Raw genomic sequence first — 26,695 nt, forward strand, 5'->3', positions numbered from 1 at the left:
TGCCAGGCGATGCATTAAATGTTTAGAGTTTCAAAGACTTCCCTGTCCTCAAGATGCTCAGTAATGAGACAGAAGGATGTAGAATATACCATTCAGCACAGGTTATTGTGGAAGCAGTAAAAAAGGCACCTGGCCTAGCCCGGGGAAAGGGTGGGCAGTGGCTGCTGGTAGGTGCTGAACAACCGACTCTGAAAAACCATATTCATCTACATACGCACACATGTTTATTATAAATTTTACCCACCTAAAGCATGTGTAGCACACAACTTATAGCTAATACTAAAATACACAATATTCTACACTGTGAAGTGCACGCTGCCAACTGATTCTCAGCATGCGTTCCTTCATTTTTGCCAAATCTTTGTATTCAACCATGATCGACAAACAGGTTGCATCCCACTACTAACTCTTTTCCCAGCCAATGTACTGTCCTTAAATCTGATATGTGATCTGCTCACTTTCATACCAATTATATTTCTTAAACCAAAACCTCTTTCATACCAATTACATTCCTTAAACCAAAACCTCTTTCAACTTCAGCAGTCTGTATATCAGAACTTCACTCATTTGTCTACGACATGAACAACTTCTTTGCTGAATCAGATAATAGTTTTCAAAGGCTGAAAAATATTCCCTCCTCTTTTTGTGTTATTCACAATGTCGTTGCTCCAGATACAAGAGTCTTTTAAGTTTAATTTGCATTAACTATCCAATTAGCATTTCTTTCTTATATCACTTTCTGAAATGTAAGCAATAACAGGATAATGGATGATGCTCTGTAATATAGCACTTGCCAATATCATTGGTGTAACCACTCCCACTGTGGCCTATTTCCAGCCACCAACTGGACATTGCTGAAGACAGAGTTGGGAAGCAGTACGAACAAGCTCTGGAACATCTGCCAAGTAGATATTGTAGACATAAATAATATTAAGAACATAGAAAAGAGAATGTAATCAGGAGGTGATCGATTTATCACCTTATTTAATTGTAAATTAGTACCATTTAATTTTAAGATGACAACAGCTGGTCTGTTAAGTTCCTGAAAAGTTAACCATCAGTCTGTTCAGCCAGGACAAGGCAGTTCAAGTAACCAGGAGCAGATCAGCGAGGAAGGAGCTGAGTGAAAGTGAGTGTTCCAATTGTTCCAGAAGGAAAGGAAGAAGGATCATGCAGATCAGTATTAACTGAGCCAGGAAAGTGCAAACTGACGGAAGTGAGACAGGGCGACCAGGGGGCCATTCCACCCTGTGCTTGTTCACCCGTGATCCCCTTTTATTTTCAAAAATTCTCCATTTCGGAGAATTATATGACTCCCCAATACTAGTGAAGAGTGGCAACCCTTCTGGGTGCCCAGGACCCAAGTTTGAAGTGGAAGTAGGGGGAGGAAAGCTGGTTTGTAGGCACAGAAGCCAGGTTTGGGGGTGGGGGGGTGGAAGAGGATGCAAAGGAGGGGTAGTAGGAATGGTGGCAAAAGCATTAGGGCACGCTCTGCAAAGTTGAAATAAATAGGAAAAGCTCTGTAGCCTGGCACCTGTAGAGGGTTTCTTTATGGGAGGAGCTGAACTCCAAGGCCAGCCAGGGCCTAGTGGGGGCTCAGGTTGGGGGTTCCTCCTCCAGAAGAAGTGCTGGGTTTCTGCTAGTCACCGTTGAGCTCACAGAGCTGGCTCAAGAAGAAGAGATGCACATGAAATTCAAGTGTTTGAGCACCCAGCTTTCTGACGAGGGAGGAGGTGGGCAGAACAGGTGGCAAGAGGGGCCAAAACTCGCCCCATGGTCCATCTGCCCTGGTTGGCTTGGAATTTCTAGGCCAAAGCAGAGCTGCCTCCAGGGTGAAAGTCCCCTGCGAGCTGGAATTTGTGGGGTTTTTCCACAAGCTGGTTCCTGCTGACCTCACTTTCCTTGCCAGCAACCTCCTGAATGCCCCCAAACCTCTTCTCTCCCAACCCTCCCATCCTCTCATTTTCTTTCCTGTGTGGACGGGGGCCAGTTGGCTCCTTCCGTGAAGGAGAGAGCCAGGAGGCAGCACAGTGCACAGCTGTAGGCTCCGGTGACAGCCAGTGTGTGGCAGGGGCAGGCCAAGCTGCACACTGACGAGTAATCGAGATGGGCCATCTCCACATGAAAATGCTTGGAAATTTCACAGGTTTTTAAAAACCTTCCTAAGCAAGGTAAAGAAGTTAAAAGAAAATAACCTTGAAAAATGAGGGGATGATCAAGGACTCCCAAGGCTGCAGGCCATGTGACCTTCATCACAGTGTTGTACCAAGAAAGCAATATGGGCCTCCCTGGTGGCACAGAGGATTGAGACACAACCTATGAGGCTGTCCACAGTCACTGCAGCACGAGTTCGATCCCCAGCCAGCCAGGGAGATACCTACATGGCACAGCAGACCTCTCCTGTCTCGCCGGCTGCTCCCCTCAGCAGTGTATTTCAGTCAGTCTGCCTGTTCTGTTCCCCGCTCTGTCTCTGGTGAGTCCTCTCACTCCCACACCTCTGGCCTGTACCCCAGTTCTTGAATGCATAAATAAATCTTAAAAAAAAAAAAGAAAGCAATATGGATAGATAATACCTCTAAATGCTATACTAGTGTTACTCCTGCTTCTCTTTCTTTCTCTTCCTCTGTTTCTCCCTCCCTCTCTCTCTCTCTCTCTTCTCTCACACACACACCCATTAGTTAATGAGGTGACGTAGGTACTATTGGAGGAAACGGAGGCCCAGCCATGCTGGTTAACTCCCCACACCCACAGCAGATAAGCGTCAGAGCTGGACTTGAACTGGGCCTGGGGAACCACATTCATGCAGGGGTCCCAGGGTCCTTCCCCCTCTGGACACCAGGGAGTGGGAGTCATGTTGCACGTGGTTTTAGTCCCAGGACAGGCCCAGATGCAGGGCCCACAGTCTAGAAAATTTGGGAGCCCTTCTTTAAGGCAAAGACAACTAGAGTGTGACTGCCAGTTGCACGGGATTTGTGCGATTTTAAGTTCCATTGGTCTTGTAAGTGGGGCCCTGCCTCATGACATCGGGGTGGTTGGTCCCTGGTCATCTTTCCTGGAGTCTTTCCTCCTCCCTCCCTCCTGTCCTTTCTTCCTTCATTTCTTTTTGAGGTGACATTGGTCTGCATCACTGTCCATGACTCAGAGGAATAGGTTTTCACCTCCTCAGATGGCCTTCACCACACCCACCCCACCCCAGAGCATCTGTATCCCTTTACCATGCACCATGGGCCTCTCCCCACGTTACCCCCACCCCCACCCCAGCAGCCCCAATTCTGCTGTCATTTCTAAACTTTGTTTTGGTTTAGTTTTGCCAGTTCCTTTGTTATGTTTCTCTATATTCCACATAGGAGTGAGATCAACCTGGAGATTTTTCTGTCTGCTGGCACCTTGTATATCTCTCTGGGAAACAGAAAATCTGTCTCAGATGTGGGGACTGAAAGGGGTCTGAGGAAAACCTAAAGATAGCCCTGTATCCCTCACATCCCACTGACGAGCAGGCCCTGGGAGAGGGCTGCCAGGGAGTGTGGGTGACTCAGACTGGAAGCTGTTGGCACCCAGACTTCCTCCAGAAAACGTGAATAACCAGGTGGGAGATGTGGAAAATTTTCTGACCAAACGTAAAGCTCATGAGATCATTAAAATGTAGCCTATCCAAGGTCACGCGTGTTGCCTGAAGCTAAAATGGAAGCATGAGGAAAAAGGAACCCATTTCTCTCTTGAATGCTTAAATGGCAGTTCTATTTAAGAGGTACAGATTGGGTTCCGATGTCCCAATATAGAATGCCTCAGTCCCTGTGAGGCATTGCCACCGGTCGCCTCTAATTTCTAAGTCTCAGAAACCATGGTGACTGACTATTCTGTCTAGCAAAGGCTCACATAGGCTTCCTCTCTCTCCCTTCCCACACAATGTCATCCAAAAGCCAGGAGGTAGGGCCCAGGTGGAGGGCCCCACCATCCCCAGGGGTGGAGCACCAGGCCCAGGCAGGGTAAGGAGGTGAGGAGGGTGTGGGCTGGGTGGCTCACCCAACATCGAAGGGTGCATTCTAGTTTTCTCCTTGTCATATTTGTAGTCCTCCATAGATGGAGAGTAAGCTGTTTCTCATTGTCCTTAATATATTGACTTACTTTATTGGCACACTGTTCCCTCCTCCGAGATGCCATCTATAACCCCCAGACTCAGAAAAGATGGTCTCATCTGTGCCTAGAGAGGTCAGGCCGTAGGAGACCAGTGTCTCCTCACCACAGCAAGCTGGCTGGAGCTGAACAACCACATAAACAGTCAGCCGAAAAAGCAGGCTAAAACCTAGCAATGCTGTACTACGTGAAGGGAGAGGCTGGGACACTGCTAGCAATTCTGCCATGTGAGTATGACGTTCTAGCTGCCTAGACTTTTTCTCCAACCATAGGTCAAAACTGGACCCCATTTTCTTTGCTCAGAAGTACACACTGGGGGCCTCCCCGGTGGTGCAGTGGTTGAGCACTGGATTGCGAGGCTGCCCGTGGCCTCTGCAGCGCCGGTTCGATCCCCGGCTGCTCCCCGGCTACCGGAGGAGGGTCCCACATGGCGCGCAGACCTCTCCTGCCGCCCGCTGCTCCCCTCAGCAGTGAACTTCGGTCCTTCTGCCTGCTCTGCTCCCTGCTCTGGCTCTGGTGAATTCTCTCATCCTCCTGCACTTCTGACTGTACCCAGTGCTTGTATAAATCAATCAATCAATCAATCTTTAGGGGAAAAAAAAAAAAAAGAAGTACACATTGGGTCTGAGCCAGACTAGCAGACTAGACCAGTGCTGGCCCCGTGGCCTCTCAGCAATCTGTCCTAACATTCCACAGGCTCCCTATTTTCCCATTTATGACCTTTCTGCTCACTGTCCCCTCCTGCTCTGTCCTGGGAGACAAAACTGCTGGCCCCTCCTTCTGAATTCTGAGACTTTGCCTGCCTCCCTCTGGCCAGAGGGGTCACGAGAGAAAGGAGCCCCTCCAGAGCAGAACCAAGTCTTCCTTGGCCCAGGTGACTTCTCGGGCTTGCCCACCAGTACCCAAGGCAGCCTGGCCTGAGCCAAGCCCCCTGATAGGGAGGGAAATGTACAAACCACTCTTGCCTCTGTGTGCCCCAGAGGCAGGGGCAGAAACCCACAGAGCCTCCCTACCTGAAGGAGGAGTCCCGTGGCCCCCGACACTGGCTTTGACCCCTTTGGCAAGGGCCAAGACTTGGCAGCTTGGATTCACATATTTAACAACATGGCCTGGGAGGGCAGGACAGCTTAGAGGCTGAATGTACGGACTTTTACAGATGCAAGGCCAGTGGATGCCCTGGGGTGGAGGGTAGGGTCCTGGCCCGCTCAATGCAGAGCTCAGTGCAGCTGGCCCTTGCTCCCTCGAACCTGGATTACAGCTTCTTTTTTTTTTTAAGTTTTATTTATTTATGCATACAAGGGCCAAGATTCGGAATTATTTCACATAATCTCTGGTACAGGCCAGAGATGCGGGGGGGTGGGTGGTGGTGAGAGGATTCACCAGAAACAGAGTAGGGAGCAGAACAAGCAGATGTCCTGAAATACACTGCTGAGGGGAGCAGCAGGCGAGACAGGAGAAATCTGCTGCGCCATGTGGGTAGCTCCCACACCACGAGGGATGGAACTTGTGCTGCAGATAGCTTCACAGTCCTACGTCTTAACCCCTTGGGCCACTAGGGAGGCCCTGGATTACAGCTTCTTGATGCTTCCTGTCCAGCTGTCTGGCTCCTCTGCCCCACCTGCGTTGGGGTGTCTGCAGGCTAGCAAGCATTCTCCTTCCACGTTAATATCTCAGCCCACCTTTGTGGTCTTTGCAGCCCTTTCCTGTCCTGGTAGCCTGGGCTCTCCACTAAGCTTTCAACAACTGTTTATCCCTGTGACTTGGAGTTTCACACTGACTCCACCATGTTTGCACTTATTTAAACTTCTAAGCCTTTAGGTAAACATATGCTCAGAAATGCAGAACGTTGTGCAAATGCCCTGTAAGTTCTATGTTAGGTTCAGAATGGGTGCCCTAGGTTTGTGCTTACAGAAATTCTAACCTTAATTTCAAAAGTATAATATGAATGTGCAGAAAAGCATAGGCTTGCAGACCAGTAGTCACTACCAAGCCGTGATGTGTCGGTCCAGGTTATAAGTGACTTGAGGAGGTTGCCTGTGGTTACCAGGGCTCCTCTGGCCATGACTAGAGTGTGAGCCGACACTCCTCTGACTCTTGAGGAAACAGATGTAATATTATTTGGAGAGAAGACTTTTTGTTTTGTCTTTAAAATTCAGGCAAATTTTCTACCCTATACTGTGTTCTCTTCAATAAATAATTGTTTTCTCATCTTCTAATTAAATTGATGTCCAGGAAGGTGACTTTGTTAATCCTCTGGCTTTGCTTGCCCCTAGCCCAACACTGAGTATGCCCAGGGACTCATGTTCTCAGTTTCAGAAGTCCAAGATTATGACCATTAAAAGTTTGTGAAAAAGAGAGGAAGGAGGTTGGCAGAACTTTGATGTGCTATCAGTCAATTACACTATAGTCTAAACACACTCCCTTTTCCTGAGAAAAGGTTTCAAGACCAAGAGAGAGGAAAAAGAAAGAGGGCCAGGATGTGAAAGGGCAGCAGAATGGATGAGAGGGAACCTGAGATGAGCAAAGCCAGCTCCACCTCTTCTAGTCTGGCCCAGGGCCAGCCCTGATCCTCTGACATCACTGAGCAAGTATTTGTAGCAATTGTTACACACCTGTTGATCTGAGAACATTCCATTCTGAGGCCCCTAGCTCCCAGAGGGCTTTGTAGAGGACCCACAGAAACCAAGATCCCATTGGGGCCAGGCTAGGAGTTCACACCACTATCATTCAACCTGGGCGATAAGATCCTTCTATCTCAAGGCACCTGTCACTCCTCATTTAGTCTCAGTTCCTCACCTGCCTGACGTCTGCCCTTGAGGAGGAGGCGGCCCTGGTAGGTGTGGACAGGTCTAGCCAAAAGGTGACTTATAGGCCAGAAATGACATCATGGCTCTGGCCTTGCGAATCCAAAGCCCTACTCCCCGCTTTACCCCCAGAGCCCAATTCCTGGGCCTGCTGGGGTGCAAAGGGTGGGTTGTCTGAACTGTCTTTTCTCTGAACTGTCTCACTCATAGCCACTGCACTACACAGAGACATTTCTCAGGGGACTTGGGATGGGGATCAAGCTGGCTTATTTGAGGTGAAAGCAGCCTGTCCAGGGACCCCGGGGGCCCTTCCAATTTGGGGTTTCTTTGGGCCTATTGGGAGGTGATGGGGTCTCATTAATGCCCCTAAGCCTCACCTTGTTAAGGAGGCAAGACATGGAGTCCATATACTCAAACCGAGTTTATTGGTTAGGGCTAAGAAAACTCCTTCTAAGGTAAGATTGTGCCAAAGTCAAGTACCCAAGACTCACTAAACAAGACCCTCTGGACGTCTTCACAGCCAAACATAGCCTTGCTGCTTTAATTATGAAGGAGTGCAACAGGGCTCTCTGACCTGGTGATAATTCTACCTCAGGAGTCCTGAGACCAACGCTCAAGATAATCGCTAGGAGCGCACAGGGATTAAGGATTTCTGGGCCAGGTATTGCCCGAAGGCTTTCTGTGGATGACCTTAATTCTTTCTCATGATGAACTTCTGAAGTGGGCCCTATGATTATCTCCACTGAAGGATGAGGAAGGTGACGGTTAGTGAGGCCAAGGTCTAAGGTCACAGAGCCAGCAAGTGATCAAGTGAGAATGAGCTGAAAATCAGTCCTCTGGCATCTGCTGTCCCCAGTCCCACCCAGGGTCCTGTCAGGTGGAGTGAGGATGCCCTAGGAGACACGGCAGACTGGTAAGGCTGCATCCACACGTCTGGGTTCAAACTGCTGGGTGAGAGGTACCTGCTGAGTATCCAGTCTAGCTGGGTAGGAAGCTGGTCAAGGGCACACAGAGCTCATTGCAAGAGGCCACGCTCTGCCTCTCCCAGCACTGGCTGTAAGTCACACACAGGGTGGGACCTGGGGGATGAGCAGTCACTCTGGCACTCTCATGTGTCCAGGGGCCTAGAGAATCCTCACTGACCCAGGCTAACGAGGTGAGCCCAAAGGATAGAAACTGATTCTGCCACTTCAGCAGGAAGCCAAACCATTCTGTCCTTAAGTTTTACCAACTTCCTTGGTAAAACAAAGGCCATGGGATGAGGGCTATGTACCTACTGTCCATATTCCCCAAACCAACAGTCCCCACCTGAGCTGGCTGGGGACAGTGGGGCCAAATATTTGAAATTGGGACTGACCAGAACGTGCGTCCTGTGCTCCCTGGACTTGCCACACACCTCTTCCTTCACTCACCTCCCCCCACACCCTAAGGGTGGGCACAGCCCAAAACAAACAGGAGCAAACACTTGCCAGCCCAGGATCCTCCACTGACCCATGGGAGAAAGACAAAGGCCACCACAGACTTGGGGGTTGGGGGAGAATGGGGCTTTGTCCTGACTGGATAAGCAGGTTCCGAGAGAAGAGATTTATGTTCTGTAAAAAACCTTTTGGAAACTCTTGAGAAAGAGTGATGCTATTTGAGTCAGTTGTGCTCACAGGGTTGGGGCAGGTGGAGGCCTCAGCAGCAGGCAGCAACCCAGACTTCTGCTGTTTCCTGCTTTCCTAGTTTTCGGAAAGGGGCCCTGGCTCTACTCTACTGAGCCAGGCCACAGTGAACACGGGCGACAGTGAGGCTATGCTCAGAGCAGACCGATTTATGCTTCAGTCTCTGTGTGGCGTCTCGAGAGACCTGTCCATCCACACAAAGCAGGTGACAGGGTACAGAATGGCTATTGCTCTGATAACCTCACCAGGTGGGCCTCAGAGTTTCCAGTTTTCCTAAAAATGGCACTTGTGGGCCTGAAAGGGATTGTCCAAAATTATTTTTCACTAAAAACATCATTTCCTAAAAACAAAACAAAAAAAACCACGTCTTTTGAACATGGACCAGTGAGTACATAACTTTGTTGTCAGGGTGTGTTGTGGGGAGAGTAAGAGAAGGAGAGGAAGGGAGAGAGGAAGAACAGAGAGAAAGGTGTGTGCAGGAGAACACAGAGTGAAGGATGAAAACCCTAAGTGTGGCGGGGGCCCCTTCGCTGGGTTGGGCCTCCCACCTCTGCACCCTCAGACTCTGCAGTGGACCTTGACCCAGTGTCCGATTCCCACAGTTCCTCCCACCTGCTCTGGCCTGACCTTGCCCACCCAAATGCTGGCTCCGGTCTGCAAATACAAACAGGGCAACTTATCTGCATTGCCTAACCAAGGTAAACAGCCCTGCACATGCCCAGCTCCTGCCCTCAAATCCCAAGGTCAGGCTATTGGGCGAAAGGTATGCACAGAAAGATTTTTTTTGGTGACAATTTCCTCCTGGTGAACTTTCTGGATGCAGGAGCTTTCAGCTGAGTAGATTCCTAATCATCATCACAGAAACTAAAGTCTACAAGGATCTCTAAACAGTTGTGAAGTCTGTTTCCCTGCCCCTTTGCCAAACTCTCTGCCACTTTCAGAGGAAGAAACCCCGAAATTGCCACTGGCCATCCTTTACAGTGACTCACAACTTTTTCAAACAGGAAGTCTTCCTGAGGTCTGAACTAAATCCCTCAGGTTTTGAGGTGAGCCCTCTCCCCTAAGCTCGTCTCACATATAAACAGAGCGTAGTAACTGAAGGCCCACTTATGGCAGGCCTCACCACACACAGCCACAACAGCTAGAAAGTTGTGCTTTCTTCCACGTGACTGAGAGCTGCTACACCTACTTCTGGTTCTAGTGTGCCTCTAGTCACCTTTGTGACCCTAGTAAACAACTAAACTCCTCTGAGCTTCCTCTAACCTCTGGGCTTCTGCTAACCTTGCTAAACTTCTTCATTGGTAAAATGAGGGCACTTGATTAGAGGGTTTCTTAGGTCCTGTGTGGACTGAATTGTGTCCCCCCCAAATTCATGTGTTGATGTCCTAACTCCCAATGTGACTGCTTTTGGAGGTAGGGCCTAGAAGAGATAATTAAAGGCAAATAGGGTCACAAGGGTGGGGCCCTGATCCAATAGGGCTGGGGACTTTGTAAGAGGAAGAGACACTAGAACTCCCCTCTCCCTGGTGAGCACATCAAGGAAAGGCCTCATGAGAACACCGCAGGAGGCAGCTATCTGACAAGCCACTGAGAAAGGCCTCATCAGGGCAGGACAGGGGGAGAGGGAAGAAAGATAGGGAACGGAAGGGAGGAAGGTAAAGTGTGTTGTGTGTGTGTTGTGTGTATGAGACGTGCGTGCAGGGGTGGTTCTTTGTGTAGCACTGTTCAGCACTGTCCCCTCTTCTGGGAACATTTTTTTAAAAAAAGATTTATTTATACATACAAGAACTGGGGTACAGGCCAGAGGCGCGGGGTGAGAGGATTCACCAGAGACAGAGTGGGGAGCAGAACAGGCGGATCCACTGAAATACACTGCTGAGGGGAGCAGCAGGCGAGACAGGAAAGGTCTTTGCATCAAAGACCTAGAATGTACCTCTCAACTTCTGTCTGGTCCAAATGACAGTCCATAAGCCCCAAACTCCCGCAGCTGCCACAGGTACTGTGAGCACCCTGGCAGTGTCTCTCTAATTGGGCTCTTGTTCATCTAAGGAATTCCCACCGCTCACTGAAAGCTCTTGCCCACTCCTCCTCCTCTGCTTCTGTACAGCCTGCACACATTGTATATGTGCATCATTCCCATTAGGCTCTGGAATTCCTGAAGGGTGGGTCTTCTTCACCCTTCCCCAGGGTCTGGACTACAGCATGTAGTAACAAATGTTAATGGGTGGTGAATAGATGACGGATGGAGGGAAGGACAGATGGATGGATGGATGGATGGATGGACAGATGGATGGATGAATGGATGACAAATCACTCTGCCTCCAGTTACCCCTGCTCCGTCTCTCAACTGAGTGATTTCCAGGCTAATCTCCCTAAAGTCCAGCTTGGCCCACTTCATGACCCAAATACCTTTAGAGGTTGTATTTTGTGTTGCCTTCCAAACATAGTTCAATCTCCTCAGCCTGGAACCTGGCTCCTCCCTCTTTTTTCAGTTCTTCTCTCCTCCTCTACTGTTCTCCAGCCAAGTCATATCTGATATCCTCTAGGCCCTTGCTGCTCAGAGTCACCCTCTGACCTGCAGCCTCAGCTCCATCTCTGTTAGAAGTCTTAAGTTCTTCCCAGATACACTGAATCAGACTCCACATTTAAACAAGCCTCAGGTGAGTAGCCCTCACATAGCAGGTGGAAAAGGGCTGTGCAATGGTGTCCAGAAAAGCTGCCAGTCTCTGTAAAAATTCTGCACACCTGTTAGGGCTCGGCTTGCCTATGCCTCCCTAAATGTAACCCCCACCTCACCTGCCCTCACACACACACACACACACACACACACACACACACACACACACACACACAACTCCTGGGTCTATGCCCCTCTTGTCCCAGAGCTCACATTGTTCCTCAGATATGTTTTTTTTTTTTAAAGATTTATTTATTTATACAAGCACTGGGTACAGTCAGAAGTGCGGGAGGTTGAGAGAATTAACCAGAGCCAGAGTAGGGAGCAGAATAGGCAGAAAGACCGAAGTACACTGCTGAGGGAGCAGCAGGTGGCAGGAGAGGTCTGCGCACGATGTGGGACCCTCACCCGGCGGCCGGGGATTGAATCGGCGCTGCAGAGGCTGCGGGCAGCTTTGCCACCCAGTGCTCAACCGCTGCACCAAAAGGGAGGCCCCTCAGATATAAGTTTTGAGACTCATCCTTCTGTTGTAAATCACAAACATCTGGTGAATAAGACCTTTTTAGTGTATCCCATCCTATGCCATGTCTCAAAAATACCTTGCACTTAGCCAGTGTTAGACAAATGTATGAAATCGTAGGAAGGCACAAATGAAGGTCAGGGTCTTAATACAGAACATTCACAGGGTCACCACTGATGGCAGCTGCCCCAGGCATCCTGGGACACGAATTCTACATGCTGGGGCCTCCCTGGTGGCACAGGAGTTAAAGACAGAGTATCAAGTTATCAGTAGCCACTGCAGCATGAGTTTGATCCCCCAGCCAGGGAGCAACCCACATGACACAGCAGACCTCTCCTGTCTTGCCCGCTGCTCCCCTCAGCAGTGTATTTCAGTAGATCTGCCTGTTCTGCTCCCCACTTTGTCTCTGGTGAATCCTCTCACCACCCCACCCCCCACACCTATGGCCTATATCCCAGTGCTTGTATGCATAAATAGATCTTTAAAAAAAAAAATAAGAATTTAACATGCTTCCACATGCTTGCTCCTAGCTTCCTTCCCTGGAATATCCCGAATGAGAGGGGATGAGCATAGCCTGTGTGGCTCAGGGCCCTTTGAAAACTAGCTGGCTGGCTCTTCTCTGGTCAGGGGTGCCTGCAGTCGCATCCTGGGGCTGTCCTCTCAGCCGTCAGTACCAGTATTGGGCTCTCTCAGGATCAGCTGACAGGTTTCCAAACCTCAATGAGCTCATCCTCCTTCCAATTCCCTCCTTGGGAAGCCCTCACCTGATACCCTCCCCCCAAATCTTGTTACTTGGTCAGTATGTGATTTTATCAGTATTATATTGCATTATGAAAAACAGAATGCTCTCTCTTAAAATCAGAAACAAGCTGAAGATATCTGCTCCCACCATTTCTATTTATTATTGTAGTTGAGGATCCAGTGAGTACAGTCAGGTTAAAAAAAAAAAAAAAAAAGGAAATAAGAGATATCCAGACTGGAAAACAAGAAGGGGAGCTGTGTTTGCAGATGACAAGATCCTGCATGAAGAAAACCCTCAGGAATTCACAAAATAACTACAAAACTAATTAAAGGGTGAAGAAATATCATAGGATACAAAACCAATGTAAAAAAAATCAGTTGCCTTTATAAGTATTACAATGAAAGCAATAATTTCAATCACAATGGCATCACAAATAATAATGCCTATCAAAATCCCAGCAAGATATTCTGTAGACATAGACAAGCTTATTCTAATGAGGAAGACAAAAGAACAGCTAACACAATCTTGACAAAGAAGAATATAGTGGGAGCAATCACTCGACCCTCCATCAAGACTTACTAGAGAGCTATAGTTGCCCAGATGGTGTGGAGTTGATAGAGGGAAAGACGCAATGATTAATACAACAGAATGGGAAACCCAGCAATAACCTCAATACGTTCCACCTTTTGACAGACGAGCAAAAACAATCCAATGGAGGAATGATCACTTCTTCAACAAATGACACTGGTGCAATTAGACATCCACAGACCACAAAATCCTTCACCTAACCCTTTTATCTTATACCAAAATTAACTCAAAATATGCCAACTTCAAGGTGAAAGGTAAAACTATAAAACTTTTAGGAAAGAAGAATGGGAGAAAATATTTGTATTAGGTGAATAGTATTTTTAGACATGACACCAAAGAGATCATTTGTGGGGGATAAAAAGATGGACTTCAAAATTAAAGATGGACTTTTGTTACCTGCAGAAGACTGTTAAGAGAATGAAAGACAAGCTACAGAGTGGGAAAAATATTTCAACACCATCTATCTGGCTTGGATCTAGAATCTATGAAGAATTTTTTTAAATTCTCCATAATTGAAATGTGTTAACTATTTTTATCATCACTCCTACTCTGTCTTTACTGAACTTCCTCTATTCCATGTTAGATGTTTTATATTCTCTAAACTGAAAGCCACAAATGCACTAAAAACACAAAGGCAGGCCCTGTTGCTCATCAAATTTGGAAGGCAAAAGACATGAAGAGACATTTCACCAAAGAGACGGATGGCACCTAAACACATGAAAAGATGTTCGACATCATTAGCCGAGAAGGTATGCAAATTGAAGCCACAAGGAAATACTACTACACACTTATTAGAATGGTTAAAAAAGAAGAGTGATAAGACTAACTGCTGGTGACAATGTGGAGAAACTAGAGATCTACTTCAAGGCTGGTGGAAAAGTAAAATGGTGTAATCACTCCAGATAATAGTACGACAACAGATGATCCAGAAATTGCACTCTACGGTTTTTGTCCCACAGAAATGACAACTTATATTCACACAAAAATCTGTACACAGGATAAATTATATACTTAAAATGGTTAAGATGATAAATTTTATGTGTATGTTGTCACACACACACACACACTCACAACTGCACACAAATATTCATAGTAGCAGTTCTACTCAGAATTGGCCCAACTAGGAAACAACTCAAAGGTCCGTCAATGGGTGAGTGGTTAAATACACTGTGGTATATCTACACAATGGGGATACTACTCAGCTGCAAAAAGGAACAACATGCACCAACTGGATGGATTTCAAGGGCATCATAGAGCAAAACAATACATTCCATTTACACTGCATTCTTAAAATATCAAAATGGTGGGGATGAAACCAGATTAGTAATTTTCAGGTGTGATAATTAATTTTATGTATCTATTTGACTAGACTCAGAGATGCTCAGCTGATAAAAAACACTATCCTTGGGTGTGTGTGTGAGTTTTCCTAAAGAAACTGAGTTAAGTAAAATGAAGAAAAAGTTTGCCCTCCCTGGTGTGGGTGGGTCTCAGTCTACCCTTGAGGCCTGAGTGAAACAAAAGGCAGAGGAAGGATAAATCAGTTCTCAAGGCTTGAACAGGGACATCCATCTTCTCCTGCCCTGGATACTGGCGCTCCTAGTCTTTCAGCCTTCAGACTTGGACAGAATTGCACCACTGGCTTTTCTGTTTCTCCTCTTGCAGAGAAAGATTATGGGACTTACTGGCCTTCATAATTGCAAGACAATCCTGTATTGAACCTCCTTTATGTCTGTCTATCACTATCATCTGTCTCTGTCCATCTACCTGCCTGCCTGCCTACCTATCTCCATGTGTCTATGTATCCATTGGATCTGTTTCTTTGGAAACCTCTGACTAATCACCAGGGGGTGGGTTAGCAATCAGAGTTCCTTTGGGATGATGGAGCCATTCGGTCTTGATTGTGGAGAAGTCACATGAATCTGTATGTGGGATCACCTTGTATAGAAACATATACACATTCACATACACGAATGCATATGTGTAAACAGTGGAAGCTTTGTCTAGTTACCGGTATTATACCCATGTGATGTCCTGGTTTTGATGTTGCACCATCATTAGAGAACATGTCATCACTGGCAGAAGCTGGATGAAGAATCTGCAGGACTCCACTATTTTTGCAACTTCTGATGAGTCTGTAATTATTTCCAGATAAAATGTTTCTAAAAAGTAAAATGGAATTAGGGACTTTTGCACTTATTGTAGATTTCCTACCCTAGTAATACAAGGGATTGCCTGGCTTTCATACCTTTGACCCTGTATTTGTTCAGATTGTAGCCAGTGGAACTGAGAGCACTGGCAGCCTGCATGGAGACACTGGTTAACGATGGCAGAGATGAAGACACTGAAGTCACAGGATATGCATTATGGAGCTAAGCACTCTTCTGCCAGCCAAGGATCTCCCACTTTCCACCTCTCCCCCAGATGGTCTCTGAAGGAGGAAACATGACTTTCTGCCATGGAGGTTGTGTTGGCCAATGGTCCCACTGCAGTGGAGCAGTGAGGTGCAGGGAAAGTTGGGTAAAGGCCCCAAATGGGCGGGGTTTGCCTGGTGCTGAGCCCCTGGGAACCTGGAGTGTTCCTAAGTGAAGTCTGGACCTCTGGGAGGGACAATAGCTGCTGCTGCCTGACACGGGTATACAATGATTGCAGCCACTCTCAGGCTGGGCCACCTCTGTTGTGTCTCCTGAGTGCCTCAGAAACAATGCAAACAAACAAAAGTCAAAATGAAAGGAAAATCCAGGTCAGGCAGAACAGAGAGGAAGAGATCAGTTTACAGTCAGCCCTCTTCACTAGGGCCCCTACAGGGAGTGTTCCCTTCCCTCCTTCCTCAAGTCCAGGGCCAGGCCCAAGGGTCCCAAGAGGACAGGCAGGGCCTGAGCACTAAAAGCTTTTCCCACGAATAGCAGTTCTGGAGAAGAGCAGCCCTCTCTCCCCTCTGGTGCTTCCTTTCCCTTTCCCAGGGCAACAGGATCTCCTGTCAAGGCCTTTCTTTACCTGCCCATCTACAGACTAGGACGTCTCTGGAATCCAGGTGATTTGGTAGTGGCCATTTTCACCGGCAATTGGTACAAACATTAGCTGTGGTGCTAGGCTTTGCAAAATCAATCAAGGGAGGAAGTGGGACCATCTCTTTTCATAAATGTATAAATGACACTCCCAAAACCCCATCCACCCAACACTAAGACAGGACCCAACAGTTCCTTCATCCACCCCCTCCTCCTGTACCTCTGTTCTAATCTACCATGTCTCTTAGCTCAACTTGGGAAAATGAATCTTTAACCTGTTTCATTTTCACCATTACCCCATTTCTCATCCAGGCTCTTGCCATAACCCCCACAGGTCTCACCAGTTCTACCTTAGCCCCTACAATCTGCTTTCCATCCCACAGCCAGAGTAAGCCCTTAAAATCATATCAAATCAATGGTATCACAACATAGAAGAAAACCCAAACTTCTCATTCTGGCTTATAAAGTTCTCTCCAAGCTTTTGCTCTTCAAAGCTCTTTTTTCCTCCATTTCCCACTGGATTTTCTCTTAGTTCCTCAGATAGGTTGTGCTCAGCCTTGTCTCCCTGACCCCCCTCCCCCCATCTAGAATGTGCTCCCCTGCCTTCATATAGGTAGGCCTGGTCACTTGGGTCTTGGCTGAGCCCTTTCTGCAGGGAGGACTTCCTGTCTACAGGCCCTACTTCAGGAGCCTGCCCATCCCAGCCCTTAACTCAGCATAGCATGGAGCTGCAGGCTGGTCCCAGGAGAGTGGACCCTGAGTGGGAGCTTAGTATATCAGGGGGCACTCTTGGGATCAACAACTGCAAGAGAGGGTAGAAAGATAGGCAAGTTGTCTGTGATACAGACCCAGGGACAGTTCCCAAGGGCTCTGCAGTTGAAAGAGTCCTTCAGAGTTGTCCTGACTTGGGCCAAAGATGTCCAGGGCTTCATCCTCCTGCACTTATCAGTCTTTGCCTGTGGACCTCCCCAGGCCACCCCCAGCAAAGTATGCAGCTGAGCCCATCCCAGGAGCTGAAGGTCACGACCAAGAGCGCTCCCAGAACAAGGCCTTCAGCAAAGACTCATGGGTGGTGTGTCAATTTCCATTATAGCTTATCTCTGCTTGATATTTTTCGAGGTTATTATTACATGCTTCCCCTCCTAGAATGTAAGCTTCACAGAAGTAGGACTTTGCCTTGTATATCACTGTCACCTCAGCCTGGTACAGTAGGTGTTGAAATGAATGTTTTATCTTTAGTTTTCACAACTGCCCTGGAAAATCCTAATTTAATTCAATGTACAAATGAGTTCAACAAGGCTTAGGTCAAGAAACACAGTGAGAGAAAGACCAGCATGCCAATCGACTCTGGCCAGCTCCATAGCCAGGACTGTCTTCATGCTGGGATCAGGGAAAGGAGCATGAGTCTGTGCTGACTAGGAAGACTGTACATTCCACGTGTGGTTGCCAGGGGTATAAATTACCGAAGGAAGTGGCCATCCCTCTTAATTCCTCATATCCTCAAGGTCTAATCAATGGCCCCTGTATACACACAAGTCAGAGTTAACCTGGATTCATGGGTTTGGAAACCAACCCTCACATGTGCTCATGCCAGGACACCAGTGTGTAGGCGAGGCTATTAATGAACAACTCTGCTTTCTCACTTCACAACTGCTTTCTGTTTTGCTCTCTTCTTTCCAATGTCCTTTCAGGAAAGCCCAGCAAAAATCTCACCTTCAATCTCAAGATGACTTTGGAGTATATTCCTGTGGGGTTCCCAGGATCCCCATCTCTATCAAAGGAGATCTTGTCAGTTCTGACTCTAATCCACACTGTACTGCAGGAAAAACTCAGAGTGGTTTGAACCAACAGTCTTGTCTAGGGACACTGCAGGACTCAGAAGCTGCTGTAACAGCTTTTGATGTGACAGGATCACGGTGTTTTACTCCTTAATTTTCACGTAAACTATCAACCCTTTGTTACTGGGGAAGGAAGAGACATACAGGAGAACAGGGAAAATTTAAGATTTTATAAGAAAATATAAGATTTACACCTGAATTTAAATGGCCAGTGATCTCTGGGATGATGGGGACATTGTTTCTCATCTTGACAAGAAAACAGCTATTGGGTCCAGGCCAGATTCACCTGAAAGGTACATTCCCACTGCCACTCAGGTACATTTTCCTGTGAATGACATAGCTTGTGGTTGGAAGTTGAGTGTGATCTGGGCTGAAGTTTATGTTCACACTGCACACTTGGTCAGCTCTGCAATCAACATTGTATGCAGCACAGAGAAGCTAGGTGGTGAGAGCACCAGAATGTTATGTGCACTATCTATCTAACAGCAGTTCTGTGTGTGTTAACTTGGTGGCAGAGTCTTATCAAGTAGTCTCTATAGCTGCAAAATAGAAAACTTTGGAGCTGTTGGCAGCCAACAGTTATTGCTATGGGCTTATCTGTGCCCTCCCAGCCCCCTCTGGCCCTCAGTTTGTATGTTGTAGCTTTAAACTCCACTGTGACTACACTGGAGATGAAACCATTAAGCAGGTAATCATAGTAGAATGAGGAGGGTGGGCCCTAGTCCAACAGAACCATAGGAAGAAGGGATGGCAGGGATGTGCAGAGCAAAGGCCGTGAGAACACAGCAAGGTGGATGGCACAAGCCAGTCTCTGAGGGAACAGACAATACTGGAATGTACAGCCTGAACTCCCAGACTCCAAAACTGTGAAATATAAATGCCTGCTGCTTGAGCACGTTGTCTGTAGAATTCTGTGATGGCCACCTGGTTTGACTAAGCCAGCCAGGAAGTACAAAGCTGAAGTGCAGAAAGCAGTACACCAGAGTTCTGACAGCATTTAGTTGTTTCTAAAACCCAATCTCGTGTCAGTGATGCTTGCAAGACAAAAACCTTAGCATCACCGGTGACTGGTCACCACACCTCTCAAGACCATTGCTCATCTGCAAGCTGAGCGCCTCCTGTTTATAGTAACATTCCAAACATTCCAGGGTCATACTCTGGGCCTTTCCGGGGTTTGCAGCAGGCTCTGCTGTTTTTGTTTCTGGGTCTTGCTCATGTAGTTTTATTCTTTTCTACTCTTGCTCCTTATTCAGCTCTTTTCAGGACTTTTATTTTGCTATCCTTTCTCTCTGGCAATAGGCTTTCCCAAGAGTCCAATGTGTAATGACTGCAGGAGGAAGAGGCGAGGGCCACGGCCAGGGCAGCTCTCGTGAGGCAGTGCAGGGACTCACTTGGGCAGGGCTCCCGTGTTCTTTTTAGCTTATCAGTCCCTCAGAGGATCAAAGGAAGAAGTCTGACAGCTAGACTTATTAACATCTGCTTGCTTTTGGTTAAAAACCAAGGGAAAAGTCACGAAGACTTACAGAGTCACCAGCAGCATATATTTTCCAAATTTAGAAGGCTTTCCCTTATTTTTAAAAATATAAGAGTAAGCTGCTTGGGTGGGTAGTACAGACCCTTTAAAGTCTCCCCTTATCCACAGGGAATACTTTCCAAGAGCCTCCATAGATGCCTGAAACCACGGATAGTACCGAATCCACATACAATATGCTTTCTTCTTATGCAAATGTACTTATGAGAAAGTTTAACTTATACATTAGGCAGAGTTAACAATAATAAAATAGAATTATTATATTACACTGTAATAACATACAATAAGTTATATGAATGTGGTCTCTCAAAAAAAGTCTTACTATTTAAAGTTTGCAGTATTTGCAGACGTCGGGGAGCACGGGTGACGGAGAGAAGGAAAGCGAAGCTCCACCTGGGAGGGGTGTCTGCAAGTCTGTGTGGTGGTGATGTCCTTGAGTCAAGCACCAACGCTGCAAACATCGTATCTGGTCTACTTTGTGGTTCTCAAAACACGTTACACCTGCTAGTGACATTCCTCTTTCTAGATGAAAGGTAAAAGGGGAATGAAAGAGTCACCACAGCACAGCCGCCTTTCACATATACATGCACATGAGCCACAGAATTATGCTTACTCTCTAACAGTTTAAAACTTAGAAATAACACAAAAGTGTCAAAACTCGTAAACTATTCTGACCCAACCCAGGAGAGCAAATGGTAGGATACAGGTCATCAATGAAGAGGGCGATGAGAGCTGGCAATTGGGTTAACAGAATTAAGAGCAGTTTGGAAACTTTTTTCCTGACGTCTTATTTCTTTTCAAATTCTACTGACTCTGAGCTGAATTTTAGAAATTTTTAGTAAGAGTGGTTACAGTCATTTCTTTTGGAGTCTGTTAGTTAGCGCTAGAATTAACCACTGGAAAGAAGCTGAAAATGATTCTTGTGTTTGCTTTCTGAGCTGCTGGCCTGATAGGCTTCCATCAGCCCTGCTGCTCACGCTAGCCATAACCACTGCCTCCTGCCAGACTGTGCTGTGCCCACCTGGTCCATCTCAACCAAATTCAAGCCTACATTAAAAATGTTTATTCTATTGGGCTCCACACTCTTTTAATACCGGCCCATGCTAACTCATTGAAATGCTAAAGGAACTGTCCCTGAGGCTACTTTATAAAGGTTGGAGATGACCTGGGATGATACTGATTTACCCATTTAATAGGTTTTCAAAATCCAAACCAAATAAAACACAACCATGCCACATCTAAATTACAACACTTTATTGCAGCATCGGCAAAGGTCAGATTTCTGAAGCTGGTGAAGATCGGGCAGCATTTCCATGTGAAATGTTACAACTTTACAAGTTTTGTTTTTTATTTAATTCTACATGCAGAAACTGAAACATGGTAAAAGAAAAAATGCAAAACAGCTAGAAAAAAGATGTAATTAAGTTGTAGCATACAGATGTGCTCTTTAACTAAATTTACTATGCCTATTGGAAAGCAAAGGAAAGGCAACTATCCTAATAAATTAACAAACTGCCAGAAACAGACTAAGAACCCTCATTTCTATTTAGTGGGGGTCAAAACAAAACAAAACAAAACAAAAACAAAGCAAAAGCAAAATCAAAGCTCTACTGTTTCCATACTTTGTTTAGAGACAGAGGCTGTAAACCCATGAAGGTCAACAAAATCTTCTGATCCATTTCTGTTGTCCTTCGTCCATCGTCTGTGACATGCTGACTGGCACGCTGTTTGTTTTCAATGATACTTACAATGGGCTCAACTCTCCCTGTTCTTAGGCTGGTATCAGACTTCCCTAAGCATCTGACTTCATGCTCTTTGTATACTAATAGTCTTCACATTTTCCTTTTACCCTAATAGGCAATTTTATAGTACTGACTCTGATGGATAAAACTGATTTTTCTCCCTCATCCCTTGTTTCGCTTGAAACAAATTCCTAACAAAAGCCTTCCTGGTGGATTATCTGGTATTTGGATATCTTTCATCATTTTGTTGTCCTGCATGTAAGTTTTTACTAGAAGGTTTTACTGCTTGCTCTATACTTTTCTACTGTAGTCCTGGAGCCCCCAAATGTATCTTCTTCCAACATGGGATGTTCAATTCAGAGACACTGTAACTCAAATCAAGTTTAAAACTCAAGTTCATTTCCCCCATACCATTACCAATACAACCATTTCTTCTCCGGCTCAATCATCTCATTGACGCTCTTCTTGGTGTAACTGCTCAGTGGTCAAGTCAACCATCTCATTTCTTGACTGCCATTCTCAAGAGAAGATTAACCCTCACGTGATTTCCATTACAAAAGGCCGTTATGCCTTATCTGGAAGCGTTGGCTTGTTCCGGTGTTGGCAGAGGCTGCTGTTTCCGCCTCATGGCCCCAGCCTGTCCCAGGTTTAGATTCGCAACTCTCTAGACCGACATGCTGAGATGTGTCCACTGCTCTCATTCAATTGCTGGAGGACTCCACTATCCACAACATCAGATACAGGACCTAATGAAATGACACGTGCTGCTGGATCAACGTCTCCTAAAGGCACAAACAGGGTAATGTTAAAGAACTAGTGCTAAGGACAAAGCTCCAGCAAGAAGGGCCACCTAAACACCACAGACCGCTGTTTATGGCTGTCTCCAGACAAATTAGTGCTTTTAGAGGAGTATGTGAACTCTGATGGACTAAGACACAATAAAAGCACAGACACTAAAAATAGCAATTTTTTTTTTTTTTTTTTGGTGGGACCCTCACTGGCAGCCGGGGAACGAACCGGCACTGCAGAGGCTGCGGGCAGCCTCGCATCCCAGCGCTCAACTGCTGTGCCACCAAGGGGGGCCCTAAAAATAGCAATTCTGATGGTGATGGAAGGGGTGGTCCCGTCCTGGTAACTTTCCAGTTACTAATTTCTAAGATGCTGCAAATTAATGGTTTGTACTATGGTTGACTTGTATACTCCCAGAATCACTGTGTTGTAGGGTGTCTCAGAAGCTCAAGAATGTTACCTTATATGGAAACAGGGTCAATGCAGATGTAATTAGCTCAGAAGAGATCATACTGTAGTAGCAAGACCCTACTCCAGTCTGACTATATAAAACACACACTGTGAAAACACACACACACACACACACACACACACACACACAGAATGCTACATGAAGATGAAGACAGATTAGTAGTGCCCTGGAAGCAAAAAGATACCCAAGATTGCTGGCAAACTATCAGAAACTAGGAGCGAAGCATGGAAGAGATTTTCCTTTATAGCTCTCAGAAGCCATCAACCCTTGGATTTCCAACTTCCAGAACGGTGGAACAATACTGTTCCACTGTTTTAAGTCACCCAGTCTGTAGGACTTCGTTACAGCAGTTCTCGCAAACTAATACAAGTTCTCACAAGGTAAATTTAAATAGGAAGAAGCTTTCAAACAAAATATAAGCAGCAAGCTAAATGGGGAAAAAAAGGTCAGTAACACAAGTATTTCCTGAGAGAAAGAGAAGGTAAAGCATTCCTCCTGAAGTCAAGACAAGTAGTCACATAAAACAGAATACTTCAATAAATGCAGTGAATGACAGGGAGAGTAAGTTCACAGTCTTGAATAAAAAAGACACATAGCAGTGATGAAAGTGTAGGGTGTCACTTGGCTGGTTTATAGGCAAGTAATCATTCTGAGAGATTTGAAAATCTAAGAGCTTCAAAGAGACAGTATACACTTTGGGTTAAATGCTGCTCTAGAAAGGGCTCTATGTCATAATAAAAATACCACTCATTTAACCTTACAAGGAGGATATATGCCAATATCTAATAAAAGCTCCATTCTCCTAAGATGGGTTAAAAAAAAGTCTAAGAGTGTGGTCCATGCACCAGCAACTTTGATATTACCTGGGAGCTTGTTAAAAATGAATCAGAACAAGCAGCTTAATAGGAGTTAGATGATTAAAATACATACTGTAAACTCTGAGAAGCACTGTTATAATCCATATGAATTTGTAGCATATAAACCATATATGCTACTAACATTTGCCAAAGATGTTCTGTTTCATAGTTAACACTGAAAGAGTAGAAAGCCACCAGGTCCTGCATTACAAAAAACCTGAAGAATTAGAGTGCTGCTGCTCTTCTGACTCATTACAAGCAAATGCCTAGAATTTGTTAGAGCATCACTCCCTAGTCAGAAGGGCTGAAATTATTTCAAGGATCTCTCATTAAAAAATAAAAAAAAAAACACTGTAATTAATGCATGTAATTATTACATTGTAATAATGTAATTATGGATCACCAAAATCCACAAGTAAGAAAAGCTTTAAACTGCTTTCACAGTTTTCAAATTTTCCTTTATCTGACACATAATGTCAATGATATTAATAATGGGGAGGCTGGGGGGAGAAGAACACTAGATTCTTGAAGTTAGATTCAAATTGGAAAAGTTTCTGACTCCACTCATAGAATTTTGTTTTCCCTCTTGTGTATAAGAATTCACCACTCAGCATATTCTAAGATATTTGATGAACCACTGCCTCTAGATACACATCTTTAGCTTAGTTTGGCCATGCATTAGAAACAGGAGAAAATAAAGAGAAGTAAACCATCAGGAGGCTCTATCCCATTAGCTGGTTCATCAAAATACTGTGCTTCTTCACCTAAAATGTAAGTTTAGAAAATGGCAAAGAAAATTTGGTCCCCAGAAAGCGCAAAACCCCACGTTTACATGCTTGTTTGTCCTCTCCAGCACTCACCCACACCTGCGTTTTAAGAACGCTGGCTCTGAAAGAATCACAATACTTTACAGCAGACCATCTTTAAGAATAATCGATTTTTCCCCCAAGCTGCAATTTTAAGAAGAGATTTAAAACAGGCTGAAACAGCTCACCAGAGCTGGGATTCTCATAAAAGGAGGGAACAAGAGGAAAACGCAAGGAAGCAGAACACAGGACGAAAGTTTATTAAATGACTTAACACAGTTTTAAAAAGTTCCTTTTGTCTATTTAACAAATATTTACTGAGCATCTACGTGCCATGAGTTTTGGAAGAGAAAAGAGACACAGTGTTAACCCTGCCCTCAGTTTTCAGCCTCATGGGGGATGGAGGGAAACTGGGCAGGGGCTAAGCAGGACAGGGTCTGTGGAATACAGCAGATCAGGGCACACGTTATGCCGTACCCTCGGTCAGGCTTTAGAATATTGAGGTAATACCTGACAGAAAAGCAGGAATTATTAGGGGGAAAGGTACTTGAGGGGTCCCAAAAGAGGGAAGCAAAAAAGAATCTGATTAAGAGAAGTAAAAGGCCAGCTTGGTTGGAAGCAGGGAAAGAATGAGAGATGAGGTCAGTAAGCTTAAATCGACACCCCTATCATGCAGGCATATGCTGACCTATTGAGGAGTTTGGACTTTACCCTACATGCCATGAGGAGCCACTGGAAGATTTTAAGCAGAAGGGCTCATATAAACAGAAAGCAAGTTTGCATTTTAGAAAGAACACTGAAGGTGTAGCAGAGAAAATGAATTGGAAAGGCCTGAAACTGGAGACTGAGAAGTAACGCAGGATGCTGCTGGCATTAATCCAAATGAAGAGTGATGAGAGATTGATCTAGAATCTTTGCTGTGGGTGAGGGAATAAAATGGGCAAGAGTGAGTAGTAGAATCAGAGAATATTTAATTAACTTCACATGTAAATTGAAGGGAAGATGACAGTCAAAAATAACACTACCCTTTCTAGTTTCCAATCACTGACCTAGAGAAAGAAGAGTGAGGCTTGGAGGCCCAAGACCCATCGAAGTGAATATTTCTGTGAGACATCTAGGCGACTTAGAGAAGCTAGATATCGGGTCAGAAACCAGAATGTAAAACCTGGGCCGGAGATATGGATGGTAACTGAGTCACATGGAGAGAACAGAGACAGAGTGTTACCAAACAGAGGAAAGTATATTTAAAAATTCAGGTGGCAGGGGGGAAAAGAAAGAGTAGAAAACAAGAGAACCACAGAAGTCAAGGGAAATAAGTACATTAAGAGAAAAGGAAGGTCCACATGTTAAGTGCTGCTGACACAATTAAAAGTGACTAAGGGAAGCATGAGGAGGCAGCAGGGGGCTGGGGTGAAGGCAGTTCTGGTGAAATGGTACAGGAAGGCAGCAGGCTACAATGGAAAAAAGAAAGCAAGCAAACCTATCCAATTTTTCTAAATTTCACTGACTGGGGGGTATCCAATATTTCTAAATTTCACTGACTGGGAAGGGAAACAGCAAGTAAACAAAAAAAAAATGTTGAAAAAGACTGAGTGGTAACAAACAAAGAAACTCCTGTGTTCATACTCACATCTATTTTAGTATATGTAAGTTTACACATCTGTTTTCCCATATTTTTATTCTCTACTACTTAAAAAATGCTTGGTACTCTGTAGAGTCAATCAATGATTTTTTAAAGAAAATAATAACTATGGCAGACTAGTTCTTTCAAGTACCAGTACTTGATTTTTTTTTTCCTCTGCTCTACAAGCTTAAGGGTAAAGACACTTTCTTCTGCTACTTTTTTTTCCCCCTGCTACTTTTGAACTGGACTGAACCCATGGTAAGTGCTAGATGAATGTATACCAAGGGAAGCAAATCCTACTTCAAGTATTAGTGCGTATCACTTACTGATTCAATCAAGTCACCTAACATTTAAAAATTAGGAAGAGATGCTATATTTGGCAATATTTGAATGGAGAAGGGATTAATAGAAATAATGCTGTTCAGAGATGTTAGGTTGCATGGATAGGTGAAGTTGATGGCAAACATTAAGATAAACATTTCCTAATAGTTCTATTCTCTAACAATGAGACAAGAGGTAACAGATACTATCAAGACTACTATTATATGTATTTAAAGTTATGCTAAGAAAATATAAAAGGAGGAAACTAAAATTTTTACGGCCTGTTAATCTACCCAGGTTTTACATTCAGCAGCAATAAAAGGTTTTATTAGAAAACTTTATAAAGTTTAGAGAATTAGAAATAATCTATTATCTTATTTTACCTGATTAAATGGGTCTATATAAAATTTTTAACTTTGATTTCCAAAAAAGTTATACTCAACAGAAGTTAGAAAATGGATCTCCAGACTATCACAACAAAGTAATTTTCTAAATTGCAACCTGATTAGTTATTTGAGCACACAGTTCAAAGAAAAACGTTATCAGGAACACACCAGTATATTTAGTGAGTAAAGACATAG

The 26,695-nt window shown here is 45.2% G+C and overlaps 1 protein-coding gene and 1 long non-coding RNA gene across 4 annotated transcripts in view; one reads left to right on the forward strand and one right to left on the reverse strand.

Annotated features, from left to right (window-relative positions):
* Nucleotides 1-6,783: 6,783 nt before the first annotated feature.
* Nucleotides 6,784-20,744, forward strand: LOC129145773 (uncharacterized). Its single transcript, XR_008551802.1, has 3 exons — nucleotides 6,784-6,967; nucleotides 19,835-20,036; nucleotides 20,442-20,744. It is a non-coding gene; the product is annotated as an uncharacterized LOC129145773 (long non-coding RNA).
* Nucleotides 20,743-26,695, reverse strand: part of UPF2 (UPF2 regulator of nonsense mediated mRNA decay) — an 86,179-nt gene continuing 80,226 nt past the window's right edge. For all 3 annotated transcript variants that reach the window (XM_054695089.1, XM_037510606.2, XM_037510605.2), the window contains exon 22: nucleotides 20,743-22,027. In XM_054695089.1, coding sequence (XP_054551064.1) covers nucleotides 22,018-22,027 — 10 coding nt within the window. In that variant the 3' untranslated portion in view covers nucleotides 20,743-22,017. The remainder of the gene's footprint in view (nucleotides 22,028-26,695) is intronic.

This window comes from Talpa occidentalis, unplaced genomic scaffold (assembly GCF_014898055.3).
Source record: "Talpa occidentalis isolate TD23 unplaced genomic scaffold, MPIMG_talOcc4v2.1 talOcc4.14, whole genome shotgun sequence".
NCBI classification, from domain to species: Eukaryota; Metazoa; Chordata; class Mammalia; order Eulipotyphla; family Talpidae; genus Talpa; species Talpa occidentalis.